General features: G+C 40.1%; 1 protein-coding gene across 1 annotated transcript in view; it reads right to left on the bottom strand.

Moving 5' to 3' along the window:
• Positions 1-6,876: 6,876 nt before the first annotated feature.
• LOC110173573 (glutamate dehydrogenase, mitochondrial-like) overlaps positions 6,877-18,731 on the bottom strand; it is a 34,799-nt gene continuing 22,944 nt past the window's right edge. The window contains exons 5-7 of the mRNA XM_055150215.1: positions 11,909-12,000; positions 11,700-11,762; positions 6,877-7,620 (exon numbers count right to left, since the gene is read on the bottom strand). Of these exons, the coding sequence (XP_055006190.1) occupies positions 7,483-7,620; positions 11,700-11,762; positions 11,909-12,000 (293 nt within the window). The 3' untranslated portion in view covers positions 6,877-7,482. The remainder of the gene's footprint in view (positions 7,621-11,699; positions 11,763-11,908; positions 12,001-18,731) is intronic.

Genomic DNA, 18,731 nt, shown 5'->3' on the forward strand with positions numbered 1-18,731 from the left:
CTAATTAATGATAACTTGCGAAGAAAATTACGCTACTAATTATATGGGCCCAGTAATGTTTAGCAAGCATGTAGCCTATAACTTAAAGTAGACATAAAGAAACTTATCGCAAGAATGTTAAGGCCTACAGGAATTATATCTGATAACTGCATGTGTAGTAAAGTAAGTAGTAAATCTTATAGCATTAGTAGCCACATAGTACAGTTAGCATCACAGACTATAGCCTCGTTAGCGTAGCATTTACTAGCTCTAACCCCCTGCTAAAGGGAAGGATAATTCTGTATGCTTTTTATAATCAAGCGACTAAAATTCATATTAATGCCTCTGAATAAAAATATTAATTCAGAATAACAAAGCTAACTATATTAAAAGCAATGTACGATTAGCCTATATGCTAACATGCTAACATCTTAATCAAATTTAACTAGTGTTTGTATTTAGCATGATTTGTCTATGAGGAGCTAACAAAGGCTTAACTGACAAAGGCCCAACAGTAATATTTATGATCCTTGCCAAAAACAAAATGCATTAAACTATATATATTAAAGATTAACATGCATATTTGAAGTATATGAATGATATAAAGATAATCTTGTAACTGAAATAAAATGTGTAGGCCTAGTTAGCTGTATTTTTAGTTTACTTTTTTTTTTTTTTTTTTTTTTTTTTTTTTTTTGATAATTAACCATCTCTGTCCAATAGTCTAAGTGATATCCATCGAGTAAAACCAGAATGGTGCAGATTTTATAAATGTTGACTAGCTTCTTGTAACAAACACTAAAAACCCCAACCTCACACACAGGAGTTCAAACCAGTTTTACTCCACAGCTGCCAAATTAGTTATTTTAATTCAAGTAATGTGACCTATAGACCTACGACGTACTTCAGTTTCACCTCACTTTGAAAGAAGACAGACAAATAAAAAAAGTTCCAGAGCATTTGGGTTCAGGGCCTTAATTTGGACATTCTTAAACAAACTATATCACATATCACAATATCAGGAAGGAGCCTAAATATCTATGCAATAAATATATAATCACCTAAAACTATAACAGCCAATAAAATAACTTTAAACTTAATGGACGAAACTGTGGTTTAATAGTGGTTGAAGTTCAGTCAACTCGACTGACCTGTAGCTTATGTTTGTAGAGAGGCTAAGGCTGGTTTAGTAAGTTGGAATGTTTTGACAGTAGTACAATGCTTATTATAAGGTTATCAGATTATATCTTTGTAGGTATGTTTTGTTTGGGCTCATTCAAACACAGAGCTGTGTTACATGTTACATAGCAACCTGCATAGGAACAATGATTTGCCTAATGGCAGGTGGTTTAAAAGTATTCTCAATAACATTCCTTAGAGAACCTACGTATTGCATTTACAAAAAGAAGTGAAAAGATTTTTCCTCAACATAGTTTCTTCATAGATCGTAATACTATTATGTAAGAGTAGATATAGAAGTGCAAATGCAAATCATTTTGGATGATTGAGAAAGAAAAATGGTCAAATCCATTCAATTCTTGATTTAGTCTAGACAAGTGGAGATAGGCCTAATATTTACGGTGATGTTAGCTTGTGAAGCATCTCAGTTTTACTTTGAAGCCAATGGAAAGTAAAGCCTGCATGTTGCCTTATCACGTACACACTACACTTAACTTATTCTAACACAAAAACACACCGCACACCCAAAATACAGAACAAAAACACACATTTAAGTTCAAAGCAGATTCCCTGATTTTATAAACTGTGCCGGACAAAATAAATTGTTTTGTTCAAATCCACCAAGGTTTCGACTTTTTGTACAAAATGAATAAGTGGACACGGGTGGCCAGAGAAACAACTGAAAATGATAAACTACTCAAGAGATAATAATTCAAAGTATAATCAGACTAAAATAATCAAAGTCAAAGTAAAAGAACCTGAAGACATTTTGTCTTATTGGCCCCTTTAATAATTCCATAACCTGGCTGATTAAAGCAAGATAGACAGATAATACTTTATTTTTTCCTGAATGAAATTCATTATAGTCCATCTATATCCATTTGTACCTCATTGCCTTCACATTAATATGTGCATTCCAACCAAAGGCGACGGGACTTAAAGGTTGTATAGAGGATTTTCCAAGGAACGAGAAATCCAGCGACTGTTTGTCCTTTTTCAAATGTTGCGCATGCGTGAAACCACCCCCCCTCCCCTACAGCTCCTACGTAGAAACCCCTCCTCCCGCCTCCTCTTTACGCCAGAAACAGGTTTGTCTACAGCCGGTGCGCTGCACATGACTTGTAAACAACTAACTACAGTGTTGGTTAGGCAAGGCGGAGAAGTGAGGAGCGGGGGGAGCGGGTGCGCGGACATTTCGTTCGCGGACGAGAAGTGAGGAGCAGGGAGAAGAGTGGAGCAGGGAGAGAGGAGAGGAGAGAGGAGAGGGGAGCGGTGCGCGGAGATTCCGTGCCCGGAGAAGTGAGGAGCAGGGGGAAGAGCGGAACGGGCAGCGGGGACAGGAGCAGGAAAGGGGTGCAGAGAAGGTGCGCGGAGATTCAGTGCGAATGAACTAGCTACAACACGCAGCAGCAAGCGGACTCTTTCTTTGCCTTGAAAATTACGTTTTCAGACATAGGATATCGCTTTCGTGTCCTGAAAAACGTTTGACTAGCTCTTGGAAATAAAGTACGTTTTCATAATAAGCAGAAGTGACCTGTCCAGGAGTAATTTGGCGACCAATGCGTCAGTCTTTAGACCCTGCGTCTGCTTCAGTTGCGCCATCGCTGGAATGAATCTATAAGAATCACCTTAGTTTGGCTTTGCTGCTTTTCCCCTTGTCTTCTTCTTTCAGCGACCTCAAAAACTACTTTCTTTTGCGGCTAACTGCTCCTGGATTCTTGTCTGCCACTGCAACAAACTTTGTGCGAACTGCGAGGAAGATATAGGTCAAAAGAAGCCGCTAAGAACTGTTGCGTTGGTGGAGTAAACGGCGTCTGTGCGTCTTGTGTCTGTGGACTGCGTGACAGGCGTACGTAAACCACGTACCGGCGGCGCGCAGGCAAGTCAGTTACGCTAGAAACGTAGGGAGATTGATTGACAGCCTGTCAGCTAACAGATAACGAGGCAGTGTCGTTATCTATTGGCAAATGTTTAGCCCCACCACGTCCAGAGTTGATGAATTTTTATTCTCTTTTTTTTGGTCATCATAATTACAAGGCTACTGCATCTCTATAATGCTATCATTGACAACTTGAAACAAAAAAAAAATCCTCCATACAACCTTTAAATCACACAAATATGCTCCACAGATGAGAGCTGGACTTTTGACCAAGATGTGTGTATTAAATATGTGTATTAACACATATTTGTTCAGATAGAAACTCTTTCACACTTTTCTTAACTTTTGCTCATAGTTAAATAGTAACAGGTTATAATAGGCAAAAGTGATAACAGTAACAGTTGTGACCAGTGGGATAATACCTTGTATTGTGAATTAAAGGTGCTGTAAAAGATTTTTGAGCAACTGAATGTAAAGATACATGATCTTTTTACTTTTCTCACTGAGATAGTTGACATATGTATTTTTATTTTCAGATATGTCCCTATAGCAGCCAGGTTACCTCAGCGTTTTAATAATGAGGTGGACAATGTTCTGTCCCACCAGTCACAATATGAGCAGGACCTTTTCCAGTAAATGGACACACTGGTTATACCCTACACCACATCATAAAATCTTACACCTTTCAATGTGCGTTTCATTTAAAGGGGAGTGAAATTAAATATGTCCCACAGATGAGACTGGGCTGTTGGCCAAGACAAACAGACCTGTTCATGAATACATATGAACAATGACTTGTTCAGGGTTAATCACACGCACCCAGATCATTTCTGAAAATCAGATCAAAACTTCTGTGTTTACATCACTTTTAAAAGGGGGACTGTGCAGCTTAATCAAATTTAACTAGTGTTTGTATTTAGCATGATTTGTCTATGAGGAGCTAACAAAGGCTTAACAGACAAAGGCCCAACAGTAATATTTATGATCCTGGTCAAAAACAAAATGCAATCTATATTGCAGATTAACATGCATATATGAAGTATATGAATGATATAAGGATAATCTTTTTGTAACTAAAATAAAGTGTGTAGGCGTGTGTGTACGTGCGTGTGTGTGTGATGGGACACACACATTGGGATGTCATTCGGGCTTGAGAAATGTAGCAGGATGGTGACAAAGAGAGGGAAGGTAGTCCATGCAGAAGGGGTCACACTCCCAGAAGGAACAATAGCAGATGTTGAGGACAGTTACAAGTACCTTGGTGTCCCACAAGCAAATGGCAACCTCGAAGAGGCAACAAGGAAAGCAGCTACGGCCAAATACCTGCAAAGAGTGAGACAAGTCCTAAGAAGCCAGTTCAATGGCAAGAACAAGGTGCAGGCAATCAACAGCTACACCCTGCCAGTGATCAGATACCCTGCAGGAATTGTAAGCTGGGCAAAGGAGGAGATACAGACCACAGATGTTAATACATGAAAGCTCCTGACCATGCATGGAGGGTTCCATCCCAAATCCAGCATCCTGAGACTGTATGCAAGCCGGAAGGAAGGAGGCCGAGGACTATTGAGTGTGCGAACCACTGTCCAGGATGAAACATCCAAGCTCCTTGAGTACATCAAGGACAAGGAACACGAGACACTAGAGAAATACCAGGGGCTTTAGGAGGAGCTGGAGAGAGTCTGGAAAGTAAAGGCATCAGTGGTGCCGGATCGGAGCACTTGGGGCTGTAACGCCCAAACTGGAAGAGTGGCTACAACAGATACTGGAAAGAGCAATGGACATCTCAGTTCAGAAAAGTGCAGTACTGGGGACAGCAAAGATACTGCGCAGAACTCTCAAGCTCCCAGGCCTCTGGTAGAGGACCCGAGCTGAATGAGGGTGAGAGAGACCAACCACTGTGGAAGGTGAGAAACACATATTTTTTTTATTTATCTATCTATCTATCTATCTATCTATCTATCTATCTATCTATCTATCTATCTATCTATCTATCTATCTATCTATCTATCTATATATATCTATCTATATATATATAGATATATATATAAAACAGACACGCTAACGTATGCTAACCCCAACCCCGCACACAGTAGTTCAAACCAGTTTTAATCCATTGCTGCCAAATTTGTTATTTTAGTTCAAGTAATGTGACCCTGAATGAAGAATGAGGACAGATAAATAAAAGTTCCAGAGGGGAAACATTTGAGTCCAAGGCCCTAATTTGGACATTCTCAAACTATATCACAATATCAGGAAGGAGTTTAAATATCTATGCAATAAATATGTAATCACATAAAACTATAATAACCAATAAAATATCTTAAAACTTAAATGGACAAAATTGTGATTTAATAGTGTTTGAAGTTCACTCACCTTGACTGACCTGTAGCTTATGTTTGTAGAGAGGCTAAGGCTGGTTTAGTAAGATAGAAAGTTTGACAGTAGTACAATGCTTGTTTTGAGGTTATATCTTTGTAGGTATGTTTTGTTTGGGCTCATTCAACAAAGGACTGTATTAAGGAGTAAGAAAATTGCATAAGCTCTGTAGACTATAAATGTTTGTATTGCCTAATGACAGGTGGTTTAAAAGTATTCTCAATAACATTCCTTAGTGAAGCTACGTATTGCATTTACAAAAAGAAGTTTAAACAGTGAAAAGATTTTTCCTGAACATAGTTACTTCATAGATCGTGATACTATTATGTAAGAGTAGATATAGAAGTGCAAATGAATTTTAAATGAAATTTTAAAGAGGATTGTAAAATTAGGTCTATCAAATGTTGTATAGCCCATATAACACTCAAATAGCAGGACCTTTTCCAGTCAATGAACACTTTAAGCCTACACCCCATCATAAAATCTTACATCTTTCAATGTGCTTTCCTATCAAAAGGGAGTGGACTTAAATTAAGAAAATATGAGATTGGACTCTTGGAAAGACAAACAGACCTGTTCATGAATACATATGAACAAAGACTTGTTCAGGGTTAATCACACGCACTGAGGTCATTTCTGAAAATCAGAAAAACTCTTTTACAGTTTTACTCAACTCTGGCTTAGTTAAATAGTAATAGTCTAATATGTTTTACATTATGGAAAAATGATAGGAGCATGTTCAGATATAAAACTTTAAAATTTCCACTTGTCTGATAACAGTGACCACTGACTCAAAGAGATATTAATATTTTATTGGTTTTGAAAAACAATGAAAATAAAAATACAGTCATTTATTGATAAACAACTTTGTGAAGGAAATGGACGGTTACAAATGGCGTGTTCTGACAGATCAGGTCTATGTGAAGGTGAGTGCAGCCTCATTGTACACTTTAGGCAAGGCAAGGCAAGTTTATTTGTATAGCACAATTCGTACACAAAGTAATTCAAAGTGCTTTACAGAATAAGAAATACATTAAAATCATAATAAAAAACAAATCAAAACATAAATAATCATGAAGATTAAAATTAAAAAAGAGAGACATAAATTGGAGAGAAGAGTGCGGAATGAAAACCTTTCAGTTATATGCACAGTTAAACAGAAATGTTTTGAGTCTGGATTTAAACAGCGTCACAGAAGAGTCTGTCTCACATGTTCAGGAAGACTGTTCCAGGTTTTAGCTGCATTGAACCTGAAACTCTGACTCCCCTTGTTTAGTCGTGACTCTGGGCACCAGCAGGAGGCCGGTCCCTGAGGTCCTCAGAGTGCGAGATGGTTCATATGACACTAACATGTCACAGATGTACTTTGGTGCTCGGCCATGGAGAGACTTGTACTCAAGCAGAGCTGTTTTAAAGTCTATTCTCTGAGGCACAGGAAGCCAGTGCAGAGACCTGAGCACAGGACTTATGTGCTCGTACTTCCTAGTTCGAGTAAGGACCCGAGCTGCAGCGTTCTGGATGTTCTGCAGCGTCTCACAGCTCGTTTGGAGAGACCAGTGAGCAGAACATTACAGTATCTAACCTACTGGAGACAAACGCATGGATAAGTTTCTCCAAGTCTGCTTTAGACAGTAAACCTTTGATTTTTGCTATGTTTTTTAGATGGTAAAAGGCTGCAGATGTTATTGATTTGATGTGGCTGTTAAAGTTCAAGTCTGAGTCCATTATTACCCCTAAATTTCTTGCCTGATTTGAAGGTTTTAGAGAGAGAGACTGGAGGTGACTGCTGACACTGTCCCTTTGTTTCTGTGGACCAAACACTATGACTTCAGTCTTGTCAGAGTTTAGCTGGAGAAAGTTGTTTTGCATCCACACACTGATCTGTTGGATGCAGTGACCAAGTGAGTCCACTGGTCCATAGTCTCCTGCTGCCAGAGAGACGTAGATCTGAGTGTCATCTGCATAATTGTGGTAGGACACATTATTGCTGCTTATTAACTGGCCTAATGGCAGCATGTAGAGATTGAACAACAGGGGGCCCAGGATTGACCCCTGAGGCACCCCACAGGTCAGGGCCATGTGATCTGAGACACAGTTTCCAATTTCAACAAAATACTTCCTTTAAAGACCTTCTCGATGGCGTTGACGTAGGCAGCCGTCCTCAGGTCCAGGCCCAGGTTGTACTTACTGGCCGTGCGCATGATTTGCTAAAAGGAATAAAAAGGAAAACAGTCATGTCTCCAGATCGAGTCAAAGAAGCGAACCATTTTCACTCAACTGTTACATTTTATTTGTTCTTTATTTAATAAAGTTCCACAGAGATTTGGATTCTTATTTCAAAAGGAGTCCTGGCCCCAGACAAGACGAGACTTAATGAATTACATTTAAATGTGAAATCACCAAACCTGCTAAACTGCTGTTTTTATATAATCTTTTAAAAGGGGCACTCTACATTTTTTCTGATGGAGGGTTCTGCCACAGCACAAGCAGGTGGAGGAATCCCCCAACGAGTAGTCACGTGTTACACTTTAGGATGTTACACTTTAATTGCATTTGTGGAATTTGAATATTGTGTTTGTTTGTGTACTTCCCCAACAACTTCAAATGTTTGCACTGAAATGTGTTGATATATTAATTAGTGAAACTATTATTATAAAATACTAACCCGAGCAGATCTCTCCATTGTGTAGGCCAAGCCTGAGTGAACAATGTCCTTCTCTGACAAAAAAAAACAAAACAAGGAAAAATCAATTATTGAAACCAGTTCTTTCCTGCACATTCATATTGATGCACTTACTTTTTAGTTCCTTCAGTTGAACTTATAAAAGTGTGATTGAACTTTGTGCACGTACAGCGACTCGAGCCTGGAAGTCAGCGGTGGGCACGATGGGGATGGGTCCTCCTTGTTTCCTAAACTTCCGCTCTAAACTCTCCTGCACAGACACTGAACAGAAGAAAAACGAATTATTTAAAGTTAATTCTTATTTTTATATTTGTTTTCAGTATGTAGGTTGTCAAGTTGCTCTGAACATAATCACATTATTTTATTCCGTTCTCTTTTATCTAAAATGTGAGGTCATTCAAAAAGGAAGGAAAACAATTACAACTGACTGTAAACATTTACTTAGTAAGGACGGCACAAGATACAATTTCCACAAATGTAAAAACATGGAAATGGAAATTCAGGACATGAATGATGCAATTTTCTCTTTTTCATGTGTAATTTTAGCATCAGTATAAATAGAGTTTGAGAAAACTTCACACCAGTTTCAATCACATAAATGACTGAAGAGTAACAGAAAATACCTGTATAGATGGCACCACATTCCTAAGAAAGGAACAGCTCACACTGCATGTGTTTCATCATTTCAAACTGCCTGTGATTGGTGCGTTTCATGGAGCAGATGTTCAGAAACTAAATAAATAGAGGAGCAACTTCAACTCAGACACCAACTTTTGACTTCTCAGCTACTTGCACAGCACAGCCACAGCTTCACTCTTGGTGAGTATCTTGCACTTGATAAAAGATTAAAATTAAAAGCAAATCAAGATTAGACAAAATATTCTGTTAGATTAGGGCTGTAACTCCAGTTACTTATTTTAGTAACTGTCAGCGATCATTTCTTTGATTAGTTGATTATTTCCGTAGTGCCTTAGGGATTTAAAAAACAAACAAAAAAAAACATGTCAACTGGAGTCTGGAGGCGTACTTGAATACAGGAGGTTTTTTAATTTCTTTCTTTCTTTCTTTTAAATTCAAATGACAATATACATCATTCACTTGGACATCTTTGTGATATAACCTGGTTATCGAGACACCAGCATATGTTAGAATCTATTGACACTATTAATAGTTCCAAAGTTACTACAGATGAGCATGTAGAGTATAAATTTACATATTAACATATAACATATAAATTACATTTATTTTATGTAGTGCCATGGCCCAAGCACCTCCACCACCACCTCCACCACATCCAAGGAAGGTAAGGCATAAACTTCATAATTCTACAATACAAAAAATAGCAACCACTAATTTTTCTCCCTTTTTATAGTTTGATTTTTCAAAAGTCGCATCTGACTACTCTTATGAGAAAGCCAAAGATAGACAGCTGATGGAGAATCCAGACTGCCTTTTTGAATATGAAACAAAAAGTAATAAACACCCGAGAATGGGTTTTTATACAGAAATGCCTGAGGCCTGGATAGATACAATACTGGAGAATTACCCCGAGGCTCAATTGGAAGAAGAAAACGGCCCACTGGGTCAGCAAAAAATAATCATTGGGCATGACAATGGAACCATCATGGTGTTCCCCAGTGGGAAGTTTTTGATTCTGGGATCAAGCTTCCTAAAATCGTTTTCTGACAAATTTGAGAAAATGAAATCAGCTGCAACTCAGAAAGATGTTGAGAAGAAACTTCAGAAAATGAAAGTTACAGATGACAAGGAGAAGGAGGAGGCAAAAAATGAGGAGGAGGTGAAAGAAAAGGAGAAGAAGGAAGAAGAAAAGAAGGAGAAAGAAGACAAATGACCAGTGATTCTCAACTTCTGTCAAAACAAAAACTATAACAATAGATTTTTATTAAAATAAAGTCTGTTGTAACCGTGTTTGTTGTGGTCTAAGTAGTCATTAAATTTTTATTTATATATATCTATATATATAAAAAAAATTAAAGGAACACTTTAAAAACACATCAGATCTCAATGTGAAAAAAATCTGTTGGACATCTATACAAATATGGACAGGGCAGTGGTGTGTGTGTGTGTGTGTGTGTGTGTGTGTGTGTGTGTGTGTGTGTGTGTGTGTGTGTGTGTGTGTGTGTGTGTGTGTGTGTGTGTGTGTGTGTAGGTGTGTGTGTGTGTGTGTGTGTGTGTGTGTGTGTGTGTGTGTGTGTGTGTGTGTGTGTGTGTGTGTGTGTGTGTGTGTGTGTGTGTGTGTAGGGGTGTGTGTGTGTGTGTGTGTGTGTGTCTGTGTGTGTAGGGGTGTGTGTGTGTGTGTGTGTGTGTGTGTGTGTGTGTGTGTGTGTGTGTGTGTGTGTGTGCACGCCTCAATCTCCTCTCCAGCCAAACACATGTTATCTCAAACACACCTTCAATTATCCAGAAGCCCCATTTATACAGTCATCCCGACAACACCGTGCCAGCTCCCTCGACCCCCTCTTTCCCACCGGCGTTTTTCGTCCATCCTCAGTCCAAAGACGGCATCTTCAAGGAGGGGGGTTCTGATTCAGATGGGTGACTATTTTGGATTGGAGATTATACCCCCACCCTGAATCTCCCCACAGCCACCACATCATCCACAGTCAATAAATATCGTTATCGTATTCCACTGTTGTGGGGTGATCCTTGCTAGTGAATTGTTTATATGTGTGTGTGTGTGTGTATCTATCTCTCTATCTATATGTAAACAGCCTCCACGTTCCAAATAAGAAGTTCATACTTACAGCTCCTGCTGATCGTGGCTCCCATTTTAGTCTTAAAATGTTCATACTAACTCGCTCTATATGATCCTGGTGGGTTTTTTTTCACAATTTTGTCTTTCAAAAAAATCTCATTCATAATATAGAGCCTGTCTCCAGTTTCACTCCTGTAACCATGAGCATCACGAGCCTCATTTGAGCGACACTGAACTCTGTGGGTGACGTCACACTCACTTTAATCCACTTAATTTATACAGTCTGTGGTATATATATGTATATATTAATATATCTATATATGTATATATACGGATGGAAACAAAATGCTCTGGCGCCCTCATGTGGACATTATGGACATGTCACCAATACGTTTAACTGCTTCTGTATGGTTTAATTATTCAACTCTTATTGTTTTATATTTTTATTATTTAACTGCATTCCTTCACTTTCACCAGGTTCTAGTCAAAGTTTAGCAAGCATGGAGATTTTTACTTTTTCATAACTTAAACATGCACAAAAATATCTAAAAAACAAATAATTAACCTGCCTGCCTAAGTCCAAATATTTGAAACCATAAATTTACATTTTATTTGTTCTTTATTTAATGAAGATCCACAGAGATCTGGATTCTTATTTCAAGACAAGACAAGACAAGACGATATAAATTATATTTAAATGTGAAATCATCAAACCTGCCAAACTGCTGCGTTTGTATCACTTTTAAAAGGGGCACTGTACATTTTTTCTGTCCATTTGTGGAATTTGAATATTGTGTTTGTTTGTGTACTTCCCCAACAACTTCAAATGTTTGCACTGAAATGTGTTGATATATTAATTAGTGAAACTATTATTATAAAATACTAACCCGAGCAGATCTCTCCATTGTGTAGGCCAAGCCTGAGTGAACAATGTCCTTCTCTGACGCACCCTAAAAAAAAAAAAAAAAACAAGTAAAGATCAATTAAACAGCTTTGTCTCTTGATCAGTTCTTTCCTGCACATTCATATTGATGCACTTACTTTCCAGTTCCTTCAGTGTAACTTATAAAAGTGTGATTGAACTTTGTGCACTTACAGCGACTCGAGCCTGGAAGTCAGCGGTGGGCACGATGGGGATGGGTCCTCCTTGTTTCCCAAACTTCCGCTCTAAACTCTCCTGCACAGACACTGGACAGAAGAAAAACGAATGACACAAATGTAAAAACATGGAAATAAAAATGTCATGAGATCATTTTCAACATGTGAGCCCCATCCTCTCCTGGCACGAGATCTAGTCCCATCCCTAATGTTAAGTAAACCCATATAAAATATAAAATACCATAAAATAATGTAATAATGTAATAAAATAAAAATATGTATTCTCCTTTTCATGTGTAATTTAGCATCTGTTTAAATAGAGTTTGAGAAAAAAATCACACATAAATGACCAAAGAGTAGCAGAAAATACCTGTATAGATGGCACCACATTCCTAAGAAAGGAGCAGCTCACACTGTATTTGTGTCATCATTTCAAACTGCCTGTGATTGGTGCGTTTCATGGAGCAGATGTGCAGAAACTAAATAAATAGAGGAGCAACTTCAACTCAGACACCAACTTTTGACTTCTCAGCTACTTGCACAGCACAGCCACAACTCCACTCTTGGTGAGTATCTTGCACTTGATAAAAGATTAAAATTAAAAGCAAATCAAGATTAGACAAAATATTCTGTTAGATTAGGGCTGTAACTGCATATTATTTTTAGTAATCATCAGTGATTATTTGTTGATTAGTCCATTTCTGTAGTGCCTTTGGGATTAAAAAAAAACAAAAAAACTATTTAAAACAAAAACATGTTAACCCTTGTATTGTGTTAGAAAGCTACCCGTGATTTAACTCAGCCTGAAAATACTTAAAAACACTGCATATCATCCAATATTGTTTTTCCCCTCATAACTAACTTAGTATGTGTTCATGTCCATGGAAACATTTTTATTTATTTATTTATTTTTGGCTGCACAGACCTTTTATCTTAAAATATACCACTCGTTTTTTATTACAAAAACTGCTTAAATTCACTAATTATATTTCCTATAGTGATAAAATTTGTAATTATATTATATAATTATACTATAATCATAATAATTTTATATATAATACATATAATATAAATCAAATTTATATAAGTATAATTATATTGGGTGTCAAGAGGCTTGGTGACCATGAACTGTCACTTTTTCTTGACTTGAAGACGTCTCTTTCAGTCTTTGTGACATCTGGGTTCTCCTCACCACATGTGTGCTCTTGTTCAGAGTCATACTGAACCTCATCCTCATCCACAGACGTATATATGAATGGACATAACTACTAACGCTGTAGTAGCCACCGCGTTCCAAATAGAAAGTTCTCCAGGAGGCTCTTCCGGCTCCTTCTGACTCTGGCTCCAATTGACTTATGTTAGGATCTTGTCGTCCTTCTCTCTGTACCTGCTGCTGTGAACCTCGTCATTTTGGTCTTAAAATATACGTATTAACCTGCGACACATGATCCTGATTTTTTTTTTTTTGGCTGTTTTATCCGTCCAAAAAATCCTATTCATAACATATAACCTGGCTCTAGATTCGCTCCTGTAACCGTGAGCTTCATTTGAGCAGCGCCAAACGCTGTGGGTGACGTCACACTCACTTAGTCCACTTCTTTTATTCAGTCTGTGCCCTCATCCTCATCCTCAGATACATCTTCCTCAGCTTCACTTTCCTCTCTGTCTTCAGAATCACTGTCATGACCAAAAATCTGATCCAGCGCCTCATAAACAGTGAACCTGCTCATGTTAACTGATGCTGCAACAGAATACAGCTGATAATATCTCACTAAAACCCTGTTTATATATGACAATGTTTATTTTAGATTCAAAATGTATCAATGTGCTGCAAGAAAGAGAAGAGTTCACGTGGGTGAAGACGACCTTTGTGTGTGTGTGTGTGTGTGTGTGTGTGTTGTGGGACACACTGAGCCATATTTGATCCACAGAGCAGCCTACAGCTTGTAAGTGATGCATAAAACAGCCACTATTCTCTGCCGGGTCATTTTTGACCCGTAACACCACAGATGTCACTTTTTTTTTTTTTTTTTACTTTACAATTTACTAAAATGGTGAAAATTGATTTTGTTGCGTTAAAATAGTTGTGTCTGAGGATTAGATGAAGCCTCATTCCGGTACAAAAAAGCAAATGGCAGTTTTTACATACCTAAACTTGAAAACGGTTCAATTTTGACCCTAACACAATATAAGGGTTAACTGGAGTCTGGAGGTGTACTTGAATACAAGAACCCAACTCACAACCAGGTGGTGATCAGTTGACAGCTCAGCCCCTCTCTTCACCCGAGTGTCCAAGACACGCGGCCGGAGGTCAGATGACATGACTACAAAGTTTTTGGTTTTTTTTGTTTTGTTTTTTATTAAAATGACAAAATCTTTTTAATTTTACAACAATGCCGTCTGTGATATAACCTGGTTACCTAGACAACAGCATGTGTGAGAATTTGATAATAATAATGAGATGTACAATAGCCGGAAAGACCTGGCAGACCCAAGCGTGTAGTGAGGGTCTGTTGGGAACGTCTGGCGGAGCCCTCTGTCAGAGGGACTTTCAACTCGCACCTTATCCATATCATACCATATCTCCGGCCTCCCCCGGAATCCGGGAGAAGTCCTCCCGGATTCCGGGGGAAGCCGGAGATATGGAGTCCGAGTGGGCTTCATTCTCGGCCTTTATTGTCGATGCAGCTGCTCGGAGCTGTGGGCGTAAGGTCTGTGGTGCCTGTCGCGGCGGCAACCCCAGAACCCGGTGGTGGACACCGGAAGTAAGGGATGCTGTCAAGCTGAAGAAGGAGTCCTATCGGGCCTTGCTGGCTCGGGGGACTCCTGAGGCAGCTGACGGGTACCGGCGGGCCAAGCGTGCAGCAGCCCGTGCGGTCGCGGAGGCAAAAACTCGGAGCTGGGAGGAGTTCGGGGAGGCCATGGAGAAGGACTATCGGACGACCTCAAAGAGATTCTGGCAAACCGTCCGGCGCCTCAGGAGGGGAAAGCAGTTCTTCACCAACACTGTTTACAGTGCGGGGGGAGAGCTGCTGACCTCGACTGGGGACGTTGTCCGGCGGTGGAAGGAATACTTTGATGATCTCCTCAATCCCACCGTCACATCTTCCGAGGAGGAGGCCGAGGCTGGGGACTCGGAGGCGGACTCATCCATCACCCTGGCTGAAGTCACTGAGGTGGTTGGCAAGCTCCTTGGTGGCAAGGCTCCGGGGTTGGATGAGATCCGTCCTGAGTACCTTAAGTCTCTGGATGTTGTGGGGCTGTCTTGGCTGACACGCCTCTTCAACATCGCGTGGCAGTCGGGGACAGTACCTCTGGACTGGCAAACCGGGGTGGTGGTCCCTCTGTATAAGAAGGGGGACCGGAGGGTGTGTTCCAACTATAGGGGGATCACACTCCTCAGCCTCCCCGGTAAGGTCTATGCCAGGGTACTGGAGAGGAGAATTCGGCCGATAGTCGAACCTCAGATCCAGGAAGAGCAGTGTGGTTTTCGTCCTGGCCGTGGAACACTGGACCAGTTCTACACTCTCCATCGGGTGCTCGAGGGTTCATGGGAGTTTGCCCAACCAGTCCACATGTGCTTTTTGGATCTGGAAAAGGCATTTGACCGTGTCCCTCGTGGTGTCCTGTGGGGGGTGCTCTAGGAGTATGGGGTCCGGGGCCCTTTGCTAAGGGCTGTCCGGTCCCTGTATGACCAGAGCAGGAGCTGTGTTCGCATTGCCGGCAGTAAGTCAGACCTGTTCCCGGTGCATGTTGGACTCCGCCAGGGCTGCCCTTTGTCACCGGTTCTGTTCATTGTATTTATGGACAGAATTTCTAGGCGCAGTCAGGGGCCGGAGGGGGTCCGGTTTGGGGACCACAGGATTTCATCTCTGCTGTTTGCGGACGATGTTGTTCTGTTGGCTTCATCGAACCAGGACCTACAATGTGCACTGGGGCGGTTTGCAGCCGAGTGTGAAGCGGCTGGGATGAAGATCAGCTCTTCTAAGTCTGAGGCCATGGTTCTCGACCGGAAAAAGGTGGCTTGCCCTCTCCGGGTGGGTGGGGAGTCTTTGCCTCAAGTGGAGGAGTTCAAGTATCTCGGGGTCTTGTTCACGAGTGAGGGAAGGACGGAACGTGAGATTGACAAGCGGATCGGTGCAGCTTCGGCAGTGATGCGGTCGCTGTATCGGACCGTTGTGGTGAAGAGGGAGCTGAGTCGAAAGGCGAAGCTCTCGATTTACCGGTTAGTCTTCGTTCCTACTCTCACCTATAGTCATGAGCTCTGGGTAGTGACCGAAAGGACGAGATTGCGGATACAAGCGCTCGAAATGAGTTTCCTCCGCAGGGTGGCTGGGCGCTCCCTTAGAGTAGGGTGAGGAGCCAGTTGAGGTGGCTCGGGCATCTGTTCCGGATGCCTCCTGGGCGCCTCCCTCGGGAGGTGTTCCGGGCATGTCCCGCCGGGAGGAGGCCCCGGGGAAGACCCAGGACACGCTGGAGGGACTATGTCTCTCTGCTGGCCTGGGAACACCTCGGGGTCCCCCCGGAGGAGCTGGAGGACGTGTCTGGGGTGAAGGAAGTCTGGGAGTCCCTGCTTAGGCTGCTGCCCCCGCGACCCGGCCCCGGATAAGCGGACGAAAATGGATGGATGGTATTTTTCTCTTTGATGAGCTAACATTTGTTAAACCATACCTCACTCTCACACCTACTGCAACCTTGAGGTGATTTCACATAACCAGAGTAGCATTTGTTTTTTTTTTTGTGAAGGGGAATCTTCCAGGGAGGAGTTGAAAGCAAAAAGGCAGACATTTGGCAGCTAGCAACCTGGAGGAGGAAATAAACCCAGATATTGGATGGATAAGTGATACAGCAAATTCTATTAAACCTGGAATTCAATATAGGTTATCTATCCGGTCAGTTATATTTAAACCCATTTTACTATTTGACGAAAACTATTTTGTTGTGCAAGCTGTTTACTATAGAAATCTATTTTTATCTTGACATTTGCAGGCTGTAACAGGTACAGAAAGAAATAATTCAAATACTTTTCCATAACTGTTATGTTTTGCATCAGTGGTTTGTTTATTTACCACAAAGGCTACATCAGTCTGATTTTCATATCCATTTTCATATCCATGATATTTCCATATCATTACAACAAGAAATGATAATTGTAGAGAGTAGTAATCATTTCCAAGTTACCAAATGTATTTTCCTATATATGACCAGAGTTAGGGCGTACTCAAAGTGTGAAATGAAGCTTAAAGGGCCCATAATGTGGTTTTCTTGACCAAAACATACCTGGAGTTGTGGTTTGTTTCATTCACATATGTTTAAATAAATATATAAACCCTACAGTTCTTCTCTCAAATTGAAAAAGCTCTATTTCACTTTTTGATATCATGGAGTAACACAGGAAGTACTCCACTGTATTTTAAAACTCCACACACCTTCTCTAGAATAATTTTGATAATTTCAGCCCTGGAATTGCCCCTCTCTATGGAAGTAAAGGTGAAAGGTAGCTGTTAACTTGAAAACTACTGCTTCATGACAACCACAGGGTGGAACAGAGCATTTAGAGTTTTGGAGACAGACTATTATTGCAGGATTCTTCAAACATGTGTGAATGAAACAAAACACAAAACCAGTTATGTTTTTAAGGCAACAACATTCGAACATGCCTTAAAGCTCACAAGAGTCAGTTTTAGATAATATAAGACCTTTAAAGCGAGGTTACTTGATACCAAAAGTGTAACAACCACTGCACTACATGCTCAAAGAGTAGGCTATACATTCTTTATTGTATTTTGTATCTACCCAACTTTGATGCTAAAGCGATTCAATTTCTGTCACCATATGTTACAAATTTAAATCCAATGAATCTCAACAACTGTTTTCCCCACCCCGGGATGCTTACCCGTTGAACACATGCACGGCCTTATGGGAAATCCCGGGTCAGAGATGCACACATAGCTTCCCACAGAGAGGCAGGGGCCGAGGGGCAGTTGTGGTCCATCGGCCGGGCTCCTGTGTAATGTGATCACAGATGAGGGCCAATGCAATCTGTAAAATGTGCACAGGTGTCAGCAGTGGATTAGAGCTCAAATAATCCAAATTATTGTTCAAGACCTAGGTTTATGGATAACAGGATTGGCTGCAGTCATTATTATAGCAATCACAATAGTAGTTTAACAGTGATATAATGTTACCATAGCTAGTGTAGTATTTTTAAGCCTTACTTATGTTTGGACATTTCATCCACATTGCCCAGTGTTGTCCCAATACTAAAATTTCAACCTTGATTTCGATACTAAGGAATAGACACAAGACTTAATACTGATTCTGATACCACAATAATAATAAAAAAAAAAACACTCTTTCTTTAAATAATAGAATGTAATTTTTCAGGTTTGAATAATAGTACTTTCTTTTATATTACCATGTGGTGTTATATCTGTGTAATTCCTCAGCTGTCCAAGTAGGTTCCCTAGTGGTCTATGGATGTATACCAGTCTATGTTGTCCTATACTTGTTCTGATATGGCTCAAGTTCATTCTAAAGCTGTTCAAAAAAAGGTACATTTCAGTCCTTTTTTAGACTTTTTTCCTTTTTATCGATACCTGCTCAATGAGTATCTAGTTTCTATACAAGTTAGTATCAATTAGTATCTGATTTTTGATACTTTTGACTATTGCCCACCCTGCAATATTGTGCAATTATTAAACAAAATATGTTGGAAAAATAAAACAAAATGAGAGGTTTATTTATGAGTTACAAGACTCTGGTGTCTCATGTGGTTATGGTAACAACACATTACCCTTCAAATCAATCACACAAGTTTT

The sequence above is a fragment of the Boleophthalmus pectinirostris genome, unplaced genomic scaffold (assembly GCF_026225935.1).
Source record: "Boleophthalmus pectinirostris isolate CB_2022bp ecotype Guang Dong unplaced genomic scaffold, ASM2622593v1 HiC_scaffold_14, whole genome shotgun sequence".
NCBI classification, from domain to species: domain Eukaryota; kingdom Metazoa; phylum Chordata; class Actinopteri; order Gobiiformes; family Gobiidae; genus Boleophthalmus; species Boleophthalmus pectinirostris.